This window comes from Sparus aurata, chromosome 9 (genome assembly GCF_900880675.1).
Source record: "Sparus aurata chromosome 9, fSpaAur1.1, whole genome shotgun sequence".
Classification (NCBI taxonomy): Eukaryota; Metazoa; Chordata; class Actinopteri; order Spariformes; family Sparidae; genus Sparus; species Sparus aurata.
The window spans coordinates 19,787,989-19,801,830 of record NC_044195.1 but is presented as its reverse complement, the minus strand read 5'-3'; the positions used below and the strand labels follow the sequence as shown (position 1 = coordinate 19,801,830).

General features: G+C 40.4%; 1 protein-coding gene across 2 annotated transcripts in view; it reads left to right on the top strand.

Moving 5' to 3' along the window:
- The window catches only part of scn1laa (sodium channel, voltage-gated, type I-like, alpha), a 36,646-nt gene that overhangs the window by 19,197 nt on the left and 3,607 nt on the right, over positions 1-13,842 (top strand). For both annotated transcript variants that reach the window (XM_030427808.1, XM_030427809.1), the window contains 9 exons: positions 7,744-7,876; positions 7,979-8,133; positions 8,706-8,879; positions 9,015-9,137; positions 12,370-12,642; positions 12,789-12,845; positions 13,031-13,168; positions 13,256-13,360; positions 13,467-13,737. In XM_030427808.1, the coding sequence (XP_030283668.1) occupies positions 7,744-7,876; positions 7,979-8,133; positions 8,706-8,879; positions 9,015-9,137; positions 12,370-12,642; positions 12,789-12,845; positions 13,031-13,168; positions 13,256-13,360; positions 13,467-13,737 (1,429 nt within the window). The remainder of the gene's footprint in view (positions 1-7,743; positions 7,877-7,978; positions 8,134-8,705; positions 8,880-9,014; positions 9,138-12,369; positions 12,643-12,788; positions 12,846-13,030; positions 13,169-13,255; positions 13,361-13,466; positions 13,738-13,842) is intronic.

Sequence of the window (13,842 nt, the reverse complement as noted above, 5' to 3'; positions counted from 1 at the left end):
TCCTGCAGCATCGTTGACCTCAGGTGGGTCATTCTATGAAAATGGTATCTTTCCTGTCCCTGCATTACTCACCAGGAAAAACACTCAAAAATGTTAAACAATAACACAAAATATACATGTTTTGTTGTAATTGAAGTGTGTTCTTGTTATTAAACCACACATAAGACAGTTATAATGCACATTTTTTTATATATATATCTTGAAGAGCATGGTTAGCGCCATGAATATGGCTTGTCCCTTGGGTAAGGAGTCATGGTTTAGTGACATATTTTGAATATAAATTAATGTTTTTCTCCTGTTTTGAAGATCATAATACAAAGTAAAGTGTTATAGTTATTTAGTATAATACTAAAAAAAATGAAAACATCAATTAATAATTATAATAGTTTACAAAGAATAGCTGTCCCTTGATTTCATGTCACTGGTGTTACTATTTGTAAAAACCTTTATTTTGAAAAACTGCTGCATCCCTGCAAACATCTTCTTGGGTCAAGAGCTCATTTGAGGTGTGTCCATTTTGAAGAGCACATGGCAAGTCAGCACCTTCTCTTCATATGATGACAATTTTAAGAATTAACTCATAATTTCATGTGAAGACTTAAGATGTGTCACTGGTGTTACAGATTTTATAGTAAGGGGAAAGGAGATTTGATTAAAATAATTGATCAAATTGTATGATTAGCTGATATATTTATAAGTTAAGAGGTGTGGTATTGCCTGTAATGTCCACCATCTTGAATAGGCCATCTTGTCTGTCGATGTGTCACTGGTGTTACTGTTCTAGTTAGTAACACCAGTGACCCTTGGGTAACACCAGTGACAATCATTAGCACCACTAATCCCTTTCCCCACAATAAATAGATATGTCAGCATTTACATAAAACAGACTTATTAGCATTTCATTGCTGACTCAATATTGTAACCATATGACTTTCCTTTGTATAGATATGGCAAAGGTGAGTGCTGCTGTAAAGCAAAGACTCTACAGACAGCGCAGGGATGCTGTCCCTGGACGCAGAGCAGCGTACCTTTAAAAAAAAAACCCAACAAACTCACTGAAAGGGATATTCCAGCGTAAATTTAATCCATGGTCTAACACACCGTGCCACTGAGTAAGACCCCGCCTTGAGAGATCAAGTTTTCTTGACCTAGCACTAGCTTAGATCAAGAAAACTTAGCTTACGTAGTTTTAGCAACCTCAGAAAAGACTGCACGATAACAATACACTGCAGTCTATGCCTCCAACCTTACTCAGTGTCACAGTGTCTTAGACTATGGATTAAATTTACATCGGAATATCCCTTTAAATGATGTAGAAACTCAAAAAAGAAGAGAGTGAAGGATCTCACAGAAAGGGAGTAAAGATAAGAGCGGAGGAAATGGCGGGTCAGGCAGGCAAAGCACAGAGAGAAAGTCAGTACAGGAAAAACTCTGTTGACCCCTCCACCTACTTCAAGCTAATATGAATAAAACAAGTCATTAATGTGAAAATATTTGAGGTGAAATACAAATAGACTGATAACATCTGTTTGAAACATCTTCAGTTGTGCCATTTCCTTCACATTGTGTCACTGGTGTTACAGTGCATCACTGGTGTTACTGTATGGCATATTGGTGTTCTGGCATCAGAGTTGTCCATTTTATTTGAATATGTTTTTTGTATCTAGCTAACTGTTGCAACATTCATTAGTAAACATTTTAAGGATATGATATTTCAAATTTGAAGACTCAATGCCAATTAATTCTAAAGTTATGTAAAAATGGGAGTGACAGAAATTGAAAAATGTCACATTATTATACTGTACACATAAATATTTAAACTAAAATGTTGCTCATTTTAAAAATGGTCTTAATAATATCATTAACCTTTTCTTTCTTTGATTATATATGCAAATGAAATTGTCAAATTACATCCCAGGAAGCCTGAATTATGATCTAAAACATCGGTAACACCATTGACAAAAAGGCAGAACAAGCATTTTTTTAATATAATGTAATAAAAATATTAAAATACATTAAGCTGTAATTTATGTTGATTTATAATGGTAAGTGGTTAACTGTTATGTGACCATGTTTTAGTTGTTAAAAAAAGAATACAAATAAAACATGAAATTGCTGTTCAAAAAGCAACCATTTTCATAGAATGACCCAGGTGTGTTTTAATTAGTTTCAAGCGAGAGAAACTCCTTTCTCTGCTTGCTACAGTCACGGGGACTGTCAACATCAGTCGGAGGGCGATGCTGAGGTTTGGGTACAGGTCCAGCAGGTTGTTGGTGTAGATGTAGCTCAACATCTGCAGGCAGTAGCGTAACATCATGGTGATAGGCCCCGGTGCAAATATTTTTTTTGTGCCTCTAAACACAAGCGCACGCTCGTGCGCACTGCGCGTGCGCGCGCGCACACACACACACACACACACACACACACACACATACACACACGCTTGGATACACGCACAGCCACTGGAGATAACTGCTATTGCAGGGGTGGACTGGCCATCGGGAGTACCGGGATTTTTCCCGGTGGGCCGATCAATAATTGGCCGATGGACGGCTTATTTATTTATTCATTTATTTATTTATTTATTTCTGCTGCGCGTAGACGTTTCTCTGTCGACCCCAAGAGAGTGAGAGATTGGCGAAAAAATCAAACTGAGCTTCAGCGTCTGTCCGAGGAGGACAGCAACAGGGCCAGGCTGCCTGCTGGAGGGAGGAAGAAGTCTAGCGAGGAGCTTGAAATAAACATGCGGGGATGGGTGATCAGCAAACGGGCACGCCACGAGAGAGTGTCCCGCAAAATGATCAGGGTGATGTGGAACAAATGTACGCCACCGTGAGTGACAGCAGAGATGAGGAGTTTGTAGGGAGTGCTGGTTGGCTGAATCGTTTCCTCCGCCGCAACAACTTCACTTGCAGAAGGATGCCAGAGAATTCACCGAGAAGCTGGCGAAGTTTGTGACATTTTCATCCCAGATTTTTGAGAGGATGGAATTAAACTCCTGTCCCAAATTGCCACCTGGTCCCAAATAAACGCCCCGGCTATTATTTGGTATTTTACGGTATGATAACTCTCCCAGCCCGGGGAAAGAGACATGCATCACAGTGCTCAGCTGCAGACACAGCGGAGAGGTGACGAGACGCGACTCATCATGACTGACAGGCATCAAGGCCACTCAGTGTTACCTGACCGACCCGCCCCCAGATATTTCATTCACAAAAACAGGGCCTGTGGCAATTCTGGACAGCTATTTTTTGTTTCCTTCATGCAGCTGCACCGCTTGTATGGAGCCAGAACAGTGACTTTAAAATTTGGCATCCAAAAAAAAAATTGGCATTGAAAACAAAACCAGTACTGAAAAAAGAAACATTGTCATTGAAACATTTGTATTGAAAACAGTTGTATTGGCATTGAAACAAGTATTGGCACTGAAAAAAGAAAGTAATTCAAATAATTCAAGTCCGAAAATCGTATCATTTTATTTTATTGGGATTTTTTTTTATTTTTCAATGACAATCTTCAGATTTTTTCTTCATGTCACTTTTTTTTTCAGTGACAGATTTTTTTAACAATGTCAGTTTTTTTTCAGTGTCACTGATTTCAGTTTCAACTTTCTGTCACTGTTTTGGCGTCGAAAGGGAGAGGCCTGAGGGGAGGGGCAAGTAGAGCGTGGTTTGCATATTATTTGAGAAGGTAATGTCAGCAGCCTGCGGGAAGGCAGGGCTGGATGGTCCAGCCATAATACACAATTTTAGGGCCTGTGTGCCGGCCTTCTCTGGGCAACACAGAGTCCAACTAATTCACAGACTTTTCTTCAAGCTCTCTCCTGATGTGCCCAAGTCTCTGTGTATCTGGTTCTGTCCAGGAGCTCCCGAGCTCCGGTCTCTATATGCATATAGAGTGTGGTAGTAGTACCGGGGCGCCAAGCACGGAGCATTAGCCCCAGTTAGCACAACAGTAGAAAAGCCTGTTGTCCCGAGCCGGGGCTGCAGCGCCGATAGCAGCGCTCTGGTCTGCTCCCCGAGCTCTGTGCCACCTACTGCTACCGGAGACTGGAGCTCCTGAGCTCTGGTCTCTATATGCGTATGGAGTGTGGTAGTAGTACGGAGCTAACGAGCATTAGCCCCAGCTGTGTCGCTCCGAGCTGGGGCTGCCTCGCTGACAGCAGCGCTTTGTCTGGTCTCCGAGCTCTTTGCCACCGTACCGCTGCACACGCATACAGAGACCGGACAATAAAAGAGAGTGCTTGGAGAAAAGTCAGTCAGTTATGAAAATATGTGTCTGTTACTTGATTACAGCGGTCTGTTGTTCTTTACTATGAACCACAGTAGCACAATCACAGCTGACTTTACCCGCATACTGACTTGTTGAGTTTATTCGCTTCGACTCAAAGGAGTCATTGTAGGAATAGTGATATTATTCACATGAACTGAGTTTATAGGGGAGCTCTGGTCTCTGGTCTCCGGTAGCGGTGCGGTGGCACAGAGCTCGGGGAGCAGACCAGAGCGCTGCAGTCGGCGCTGCAGCCCCGGCTCGGGACAACAGGCTGTTCTACTGTTGTGCTAACTGTGGCTAATGCTCCGTGCTCGGCACCCCGGTACTACCACCACACTCCATACGCATATAGGAGCGGGGCTCCGGAGCTCCGGGACAGAACCAGATACACAGAGACTTGGACATATCAGGAGAGAGCTTCAAGAAAAGTCCGCGAGGTAGTTGGACTCTGTGTTGCCCAGAGACGGCCGGCTACAACTGTATTGTGGCTGGACGGTCCAGCCCCGCCTTCCCGCAGGCTGCTGCCATTACCTTCTCAAATGATATGCAAACCACGCTCTACTTGCCCCTCCCATCAGGCCCCTCCCTCTCGACGCCAAAACAGTGACAGAAAGTTGAAACTGAAAATCAGTGACACTGAAAAAAAACTGACATTGTAAAAAAAATCTGTCACTGAAAAAAAAGTGACATGAAGAAAAAATCTGAAGATTGTCATTGAAAAATACAAAAAAATCCCAATAAATAAAATGATAAGATTTTTGCATTGGAATTATTTGAATTACTTTCTTTTTTCAGTGCCAATACTTGTTTCAATGCCAGTACAACTGTTTTCAATACAAGTGTTTCAATGACAATGTTTCTGTTTTCAGTACTGGTTTTGTTTTCAATGCCAATTTTTTTTTGGATGCCAAATTTTAAAGTCACCGTTCTGGCTCCATATGCTTGCACCGCCGATACTTACGCCACTGTCTGCAGGGCCGGCCAGTATTTTCTTGTACCGGCACAGCGGTGACAGCAGCGGTGACAGCTCCTCAGTGGGTGCTCAACGTTGTCAGTGGGTGCTCGAGCACTTGAGCAACCACGGGATCAGCTCAGCTGTACCCCAGGCTGCCGGAGCCCATTTCAATTGAAACGGTTGAAACATAGGTAAGGTTGCCTATGCCTTCACCGTCGGGAATTTTACCATGGTTTACCGTGACACAGGTAACCGTTACATCCCTACTAACTACCTCAATACACTTTCTTTTTTCTTGACCAGATCAATGTATTATTCACTGAGAAATTAACAAAAAAGTTTTGAGATTCCTGCATCCGTCCCTTTATGCTGATCTGCACCAAAACTTGATGGGGTCTCTCCAAGGCTGAGTCTCATCCCTCATCCAAGTTATGTGGAAATCTGTTCTGTAGGTTTTGTGTGATCCTGCTGACAAACCAACTAACCAATGAATGGACACAGGTAGACATAACATCCTTGGCGGAGTTAAAAAGCCAAAGTCTGATCTAAACTGTGGATTATGAAGATCGTTCCAAACCTACTAATAATTATGATGTGTAATGGATGTTGAAGAATTTAGTGTCAGTTGCGGCAGTTGGTGAACACATCTGTTGTTGTAGCTAAGTGGTATGTTCCATCAAAGATGTCACGTTCTAGCACTTTACCCACAGTCCATAGCAATGAGGTATGAGCACATGACGTCATGTTTCCGCTGAACAGCCCGTATACCACGACACTTTAACGAGGAGAAGCCATATAGACAGGAAAATACCAGCGTATAAATTACATTATGTGCCATTTAAGTCTGAGTGCTTGGTAGCAGAATGCTCCTCTTAAGGGGGCTGCTGTTGCAAAATTGTTATTGTTGCTAATTTCCTCGTGACATTTAATTTTTGACTTTTTTGCAGGAGATATTTCACATGAAGATCTGTAAGCAAAGTCATTGTTTGCTTGCTGCTACTTTACAGAGGCTCTGAAAGCTTTATAGTAAATTTAGAGACATTTTGTTTTGTTGTGTTTTCTGGGGTTTTCACAAAACTGAGAATGGATTTTGCATCGTGACATCAAATCCACGAGAGAGAAATGTAACATTTAATGTGCCACGGTTTACTGAAACAGAAGGGATGAATTAAAGTACAACCCATCAACACACTGACTTTAGTGCTCACAGTAACATGCTTACATCATTCCCTGCACTGCATTAGCTGGTCCCAGGACAGCAAAGTGTTCCTGCATTCTCCAGGAAGGCATTCAAGCGGTTCTCATCTACCGGCTATTAGGAGACACACCCTGCAGAAAGCCATACAACAACAAGCTGAAGTAGAGGGACCATGTGGCTGCTGTACAACACAGCCACTCTTAAATCTCCACTGATTTTTTCTTCTTTATTAAATGTACTTCGTTTTATTTTTCGTGGGACTGGCTGTATAACAAGTACTGTGCATATTTTGTTTGTCTCTAACTGGCTAAGCAAACATTTGACAGTTAAAACAAGTCATACTGGACAGACCATTGTAGTTTGGGATTTTATTCCTGCTCTTATGACTACGTACATTTTCAATGGACACATGATCAGTTTATGAAATATAGGATTATGGATCATAATAAAGGGCTGTAATTTGCTGAGGAAAGGTCAGATGTTGACAAAAAATCAAATGGAAGTTTCAAACATCCGAGTCCATCTTGGAGGTGCACTATGTAAGAATTTCTGCTGATAACATTTAGACATTACCTAAAATAATCAACAGAATTTGAAGAACAGACATTATGAAGTGTATTTTGTTCCAGGGATTTCTACTGTGGTTAGCGTGCTAACTAGCTAACCTGTCCCATTGCAGTCAGAAACCCCTTTGCTAGTGCTGAAAACACCAACACATCCCCAGTTCTCTCAAGTCAAAGTCTGGACCACTAGCTGCATGGCTAACGGAGCTAGCTAGCTAACAGCAGTTACTATTTACAGAAGTTGGCAGTTACTCTTTGTTCATATTGCTCCTTAAGATAAATTAAATAAAAATCTCCTTTTTCCAGGTTCTTTTTGAGTTGACAGTAAAAAAACAACACCATTTGCTTCAGTGTATTTTTGTTTATTCAGGTAAGTTCCTCTTCTCTCAGACAAAGCAACTGTAAAATAGGCTTTAAATAAAAATAAAATACGCACAGAAGAAGAAATCGCTCTGTCATTGTGGGTTAACTGGAGATTATGAAGGAGCTAGACATAACTATAATGTAGATTCTTTATTGCCTTCTCTGTCGACAAGCACTCGACTGGCCTTTTCCCGTCAATCTAATGAAGATGCCCTTATCTTTGTTTATTGTTTTTTTGTTGTTTTTTTACTGCAAGAAGAGGAAGGGCAGATAGTTTTTATGTTAAGATGTTTATTTAATCTTGTTACAGTAAATACTCATTGATCCACGTTCTTTATTTCAGCCTTCATACATTTGATCCAAACACTGGTTTTACTTGGCTTCATCCTCAGAATATAGATGACGATGGCCAGTCCAGCTCCTCCGAGGGCAGCACAGTGGACGGTCTTCCAGGCGGAGAGGGAAAAGAGCTGGTAGACGTTGAACTGGAAGAATTCATAGAACCTGACGGCTGCTTTCCTGATGGTGAATATTGCTACAACCTCTGCAACCCTCTACAGACTTTGTGTGAAACTGACATTGCATTTTACACTGCTAACTCACCACCACCATTTTGTCCCTCCTCAGCCTTTGTGCAAAAGTGTCAGTGTTGTCAGGTAAATGTGGATGTGGGCATGTGGAAAAGGTGGTGGACACTTAGAAAGACCTGTTACCGGATCGTGGAGCACAACTGGTTTGAGACTTTCATCATCCTCATGATCCTGCTGAGCAGTGGAGCACTGGTAAGAAAAATGTCAATAAATAGTCATTTAACATCGTCCGCCCAAAGCCTAAGCATGTTATTTCACAGGCGTACGAGGTTAGAAATGTCAGCTTCATGCGTTGTAACAAATTAGTTTTGTTTCCTGAAGCCATTTAATTTCAAAACACAAACCAAGTATTTGTTATTACCACATTGCTGACAAAAGTCACCTGACTTCGTCCTTTCCTGCATGGCCACAAATCAGTGGTACACTTAACTACAAAAAACTTAAAATGTGTGTTGCAGCATTAAAATTTCCTTAAAAATGTTGTGTAATTTATATGCCATCCCATGGTATCATGTTTTATTTTTATACACTTAATTTTGCTTCTGTCATGTAGTAGATATTGTATTGGACAACACTTGTTATGCATAAGAATCTCAAGCTAATGTGTTAATTTAATGTTACATTTGGGTTAGCATAGTCTCACCTCGCTGCTATGATTTGTTTCAAATTTGGAAAAGTTTATTCAATATCTTGAATAGGATGTATATTTTATTTTGTATTCATATTTACAATTAAATTCTCCTTGTCATTTTCTTCACATTCAGGCCTTTGAAGATGTCTACATTGAGAGGAGGAAAACCATTAAAACAGTGTTGGAGTTTGCAGACAAAATCTTCACCTACGTCTTCATTCTGGAGATGTTACTGAAGTGGGTGGCGTATGGATTTGCCAAGTATTTCACAAATGCCTGGTGCTGGCTTGACTTCCTCATTGTTGATGTAGGTTTAAACACATAGAATTCAACTGTTCAATTATTTTGTTTTGTTTTTTTGTATTCACCAATTATCCCTTAAAACTGAGAGTATTGCGTCTCCTCTGCTAATGATCTGACATTTGGTGCCACTGTGTCGTAGGTCTCAGTGGTCAGCATGGTAGCCAATGCCATTGGATATTCTGATCTCGGTGCCATCAAGTCTCTGAGAACCCTGCGAGCACTGAGGCCCCTGCGAGCCCTGTCACGGTTTGAAGGCATGAGGGTAAGAGTTTCCTCACCCTCTGCACTGGTACAGTGCAAAGACACTCTGCAGTCCAGCATAAAGTACTTTGGCTGTATTTTGAATCACCAACTACATACATAAATATACACTAGATCCAGCATAACATCATCATTGTTATTCTTGCTTAAATCGAACGGGATGCCTTCCCATGAAACGTGATGACATTTTGTTCATGTTAATGTCTATGCTGGTTTGGTCATATTATGAATACTTCCTGTTGGCAATAGCTGCATAATTTCAATAGAATATATAACCAATGGAATATAATGACACAATAACATTTCTGCATAAGCAGTGCTTGTGCATCTTGCTTCTCATTTCAGCTCCCATTTAATCAGGTTAGAGCAGCAACACTGTCCATGTCAGATCTCGTCATCAACATTATTGGTCGTTATCAAAGGCACAGTCCATGTGGAAAGATAGGGTTAGCAGTAGCAGCTACAGAAGATCAGTAACACAGCCATCACATGCTGCTTAGGTATGCAATGTGGGCCAGGCGTTACCGTTTTGAGCATGGCTCTCCTCTGCCGAATGTTACTGAAGTCGTGGGTGGGTGAGTGAGTGTGGGTTAACCATGGATGTATCAAGTAACCTGGATACAGTTTTGGAGATTGTGCCCCATTCATTCCATTGAAAGCCTCTCAGTGGTGCTTGAAGTCCAAAAAGCTTGTCTTCCCTGGCATGAAAATACCTGGATCTTCCATTTGTGTGGCCTATAGATCGTGCACACTAGAGATTCCCGTCAACCGAGGATGCTCTGTTTAGCACCCAGCTACACTGAATTGAATTTTAATTATTTGGAAATCAGCACAGTTTATTTCTCACCTCAAAATGGTCCAAGGTGAATTTTGTGATGAAAGCGCTTCCAAAAATTCCTGTTGTTAGTGTGATCGCTTGTTCCCAAGTGCTTTGCATTGTGGGAAACAGTAAAAGAGTTAGGCCAGTCTCTTATACAAGTACACTGCTATTATATTTGGTGTTTTCAAATACAGCCTTTGACTTTGCTAGACCTAGGGTGCAGATACCTCAAAAAATGTATTGCATGTACATGAAACATTCCTGTCCTTTCCTAATCCTCTATCTCCAGCTGATATATTTCCTCAACTTCGCTATCTGTAAATTACTGTCTAATTATACCCCACTGGTGTGGGATTTTGACTAAGGGAATTATTTAACCGTTTGGGGATTGTGCTTACACATTTTAGCTGAGTGATGATTTAGGGCTGCCAACTTTCAGCTTGGAGAGATATTAGTTGTTCTTGGTTGATTTGAAGAAGACTATGGTTGAGAGATTAAATCAGTAATGTCCAAATTAAATTAAAGTATTTGTCTTATTGTCTGCGTGTGAATAATTTGGTCTCTACTTTTCTGTCTCTCCTGATCAGGCTTAACCAGTGAACCAGTGAACTTGACTAGTTAAATGCACACCGTGGAGGATTAGTAGTTTTGAATCATGATATACTGTGTGTTTTACGAGCATTAACAGAGACATGTCCTGCAGTGTTAGCACAGTTTTCTGATGTTCAACTAGCGAATATATGTCAAACTACATTGTGCAAGTGGAGAGTAGCCTACCATTTTATGGACAGCAGTGACTACTACTGCTCCCAGGTCAGAAATTGTTCAGATCATAACTATTCATAAGCACTTTAGACGTATCTGTACATGTTAAGAGATAAAACGTGGTAATTATTGATATTTAGAGGTGTTGGTCGCAGAAGTTAACCCTCTCCTGGCCTTGGCTTCATATCACAGATAGACACAAGGTGGTTTAGACTTTATTCAGGTTGCGGCCATTTTACTCGCTAAATCACAGCCACGTTGCAAAGCTCAAATGTACAGCTGTGTTTACAGGTTGCAAGTCACATAAACTGAGAAATTGTTATTATTTCACTGCTTCCTGATTGATCACATGAAAAGACAATGAAAAGGGATAGCATAGTGAGAATCTGGAGGGACAATGGGCCATATTTCAAGGGAAAATCCACCTACTGGCACCCAATCAAGCTAACATTACCATTTGATAGTGTTACACGCTACAACAAGAATGTCAAAAAAAAAAAAATCACCTCACATCTCGGGCACATTTATTGGAATTCAGAAGTGACCACACACTGGAAGTAATCAAACAGTAATGTTAGCTAAGAAGTGGTTGAATGCTAGCCTTAGCTAATGGGATGTTAAATATGTTGTTTTACCTTGTAATATGGCCTGATGTCACTCCAGATGTTCACTATCCATCAGCTTTTCAGTTGCTTCATCTGATTCAGCTGTGAAATGATAATTATTTTTCAGATTCCCTATGTTAAAATGATTTACAGCCTGGAACAGAGCAGCACAACTTTTTCCCAGCATTTGATCTTCCCACCCTGAGGGTGACGTCAGAGGAAAATAGCCTCCGTGTGAATAGGGTCCATTGATCTTACGCTCAGCAAGAAAGCGAGTAAGCTATTTCCCAGAATGTCAAACTATTGGCGCTCTGTTTATTACAATGAAAAATGAAATAACCTTTGGTTTTTAAGTGTTTATATGTCATATTATTACAATATTTTACTGTGCAAGCATGGTCTAAATAGGGTTTGACAACTTATGTAACTGAGGGGGAGGGTTAGTTGGCTGCTGAAATCAATGTAGCATGTATTGATTAGCTGCTTTCGTATTGTGGTGGTCTAGCTTTACAGCACTGATGAGCCGATGGTCTTTCCTCATGTGATAGCCAGTGTATTCCCTCATTTGCATGAACAGCTTTTCATGTGCGTCAGTCGGGCTCCAGTAGTTTCCATTATAATGTCATTGTTTTGAATATTGTTTGCTGGATTCTTTAACATGACTCCTTCATGTTTTATTTATGTTTCTGTTTACAGTAAGCAAATTTTGTGGCATCGTCCTGCCTCTGCAAGGTGTTCTGTTTCAACTTTTCTCCAAAATTTAGTTGTGACCCACTAAGACCATCTTTAAGACACATACAGTAGCATTGATTTCCAGCCTCATCTCCTGATCCTTTTCCCACCTTCACTACAAAGTTATCATTGTATTTGAGCTTTGGTGTTAGTCATAGCTGTGTTGGGCTCTTGCTGATGTGTATGTTGGCTCTAAAACATTCACTCTTGTGTTTTCCTATTCTTACCATTACCATGAGTATACAGTCGTGTGCATCTATTTGGTCACTGCCTGCTGTACAGATAGGCTATGTTTGTGTGTTGGTGTGCAGGTGGTTGTCAACGCCTTGCTGGGAGCCATTCCTTCCATTTTCAATGTACTGCTGGTGTGTCTCATCTTCTGGCTCATCTTCAGCATCATGGGAGTCAATTTATTTGCTGGGAAGTTCTACTCCTGTGTGAACAGGACCACAAATAAGCCTTTCGATATTTTAGACGTGCAACATTTTGACAACTGTACACGTTTGGGTAACGAATCTCGCTGGAAGAACAACAAAGTCAACTTTGACAATGTTGCCTTGGGTTACCTTGCATTGCTGCAAGTGGTAAGTAACTGAAACATTTCTAAGTATTTGATAATTACGATAAGTGTGCAATTTAAGGCTTATTTTTTAGGTAAACTGTAATTGATAAAAGATATCTACTAGGGCTACTAAAATACTTTTCCTGGACATTGTTCTTTCCTATACAGGCTACATTCAAGGGCTGGATGCCCATCATGTATAGTGCTGTGGACTCTCGAAATAAGGTGATTTTTTATGAAATCACTGCACATTTTTGATACTATAAATGTAACGTGAGAGGTCACTTTTTAATAGCGGTTGTCTTGTAACGTAACAAGTCACTTTCAACAGCAATACTACCCAAAGGACTGAAATGTTCAGGATTACAACTTTAACATGAAAATGTCTCTATTTTCTGTCACTATTACAGACAGGTCTTCAACCAATTTTTGAGACCAACCTGAAGATGTACCTGTATTTTGTTGTTTTCATCATATTTGGAGCCTTCTTCACACTCAATCTCTTCATTGGTGTCATTATAGACAATTTCAATCAGCAAAAGAAAAAGATAAGTATCAAATCTGCTTTCTAAACCAAAATGACATATTTGTGTCACCTTTGCTGAGATTTAACATTCCTTGCATGCCATCTTTACCTAGGAGGTCAAGATATCTTCATGACTGAAGAACAGAAGAAATACTATAATGCCATGAAAAAGTTGGGGTCAAAGAAACCACAAAAACCTATTCCTAGACCGTCGGTGTGTAATTAAAATCGTGACGGCATCTAATCTGCATTCCATATATGATCTTTGTTTCATAGCACCTAAAATGTGTTTTTGTGTCTCCACCTTGTGTCTTTTTCAGAACAAACTTCAAGGGTACATCTTTGACTTCACCACAAAACAAGCATTTGATATTGTAATAATGGTTCTAATATGGCTTAACATGGTAACCATGATGGTGGAAACTGATGACCAGTCGGAAACACAGGAAGACGTTCTCCAGAAGATTAACATAGTGTTCATTGTCATATTCAGTGGAGAGTGTCTGCTGAAGATGATCTCGCTTCGCCAATACTTTTTTACAAATGGTTGGAATGTTTTTGATTTCATCGTAGTCATCCTGTCGATCATTGGTATGACTCATCTCTATTCACTGTGGTGCTTAAATACATTTAAATAACTTATTTTGTCAGTATACATGCGTTGTTTACTTTTTGCTTACTGTGTTTTCGTCTCTC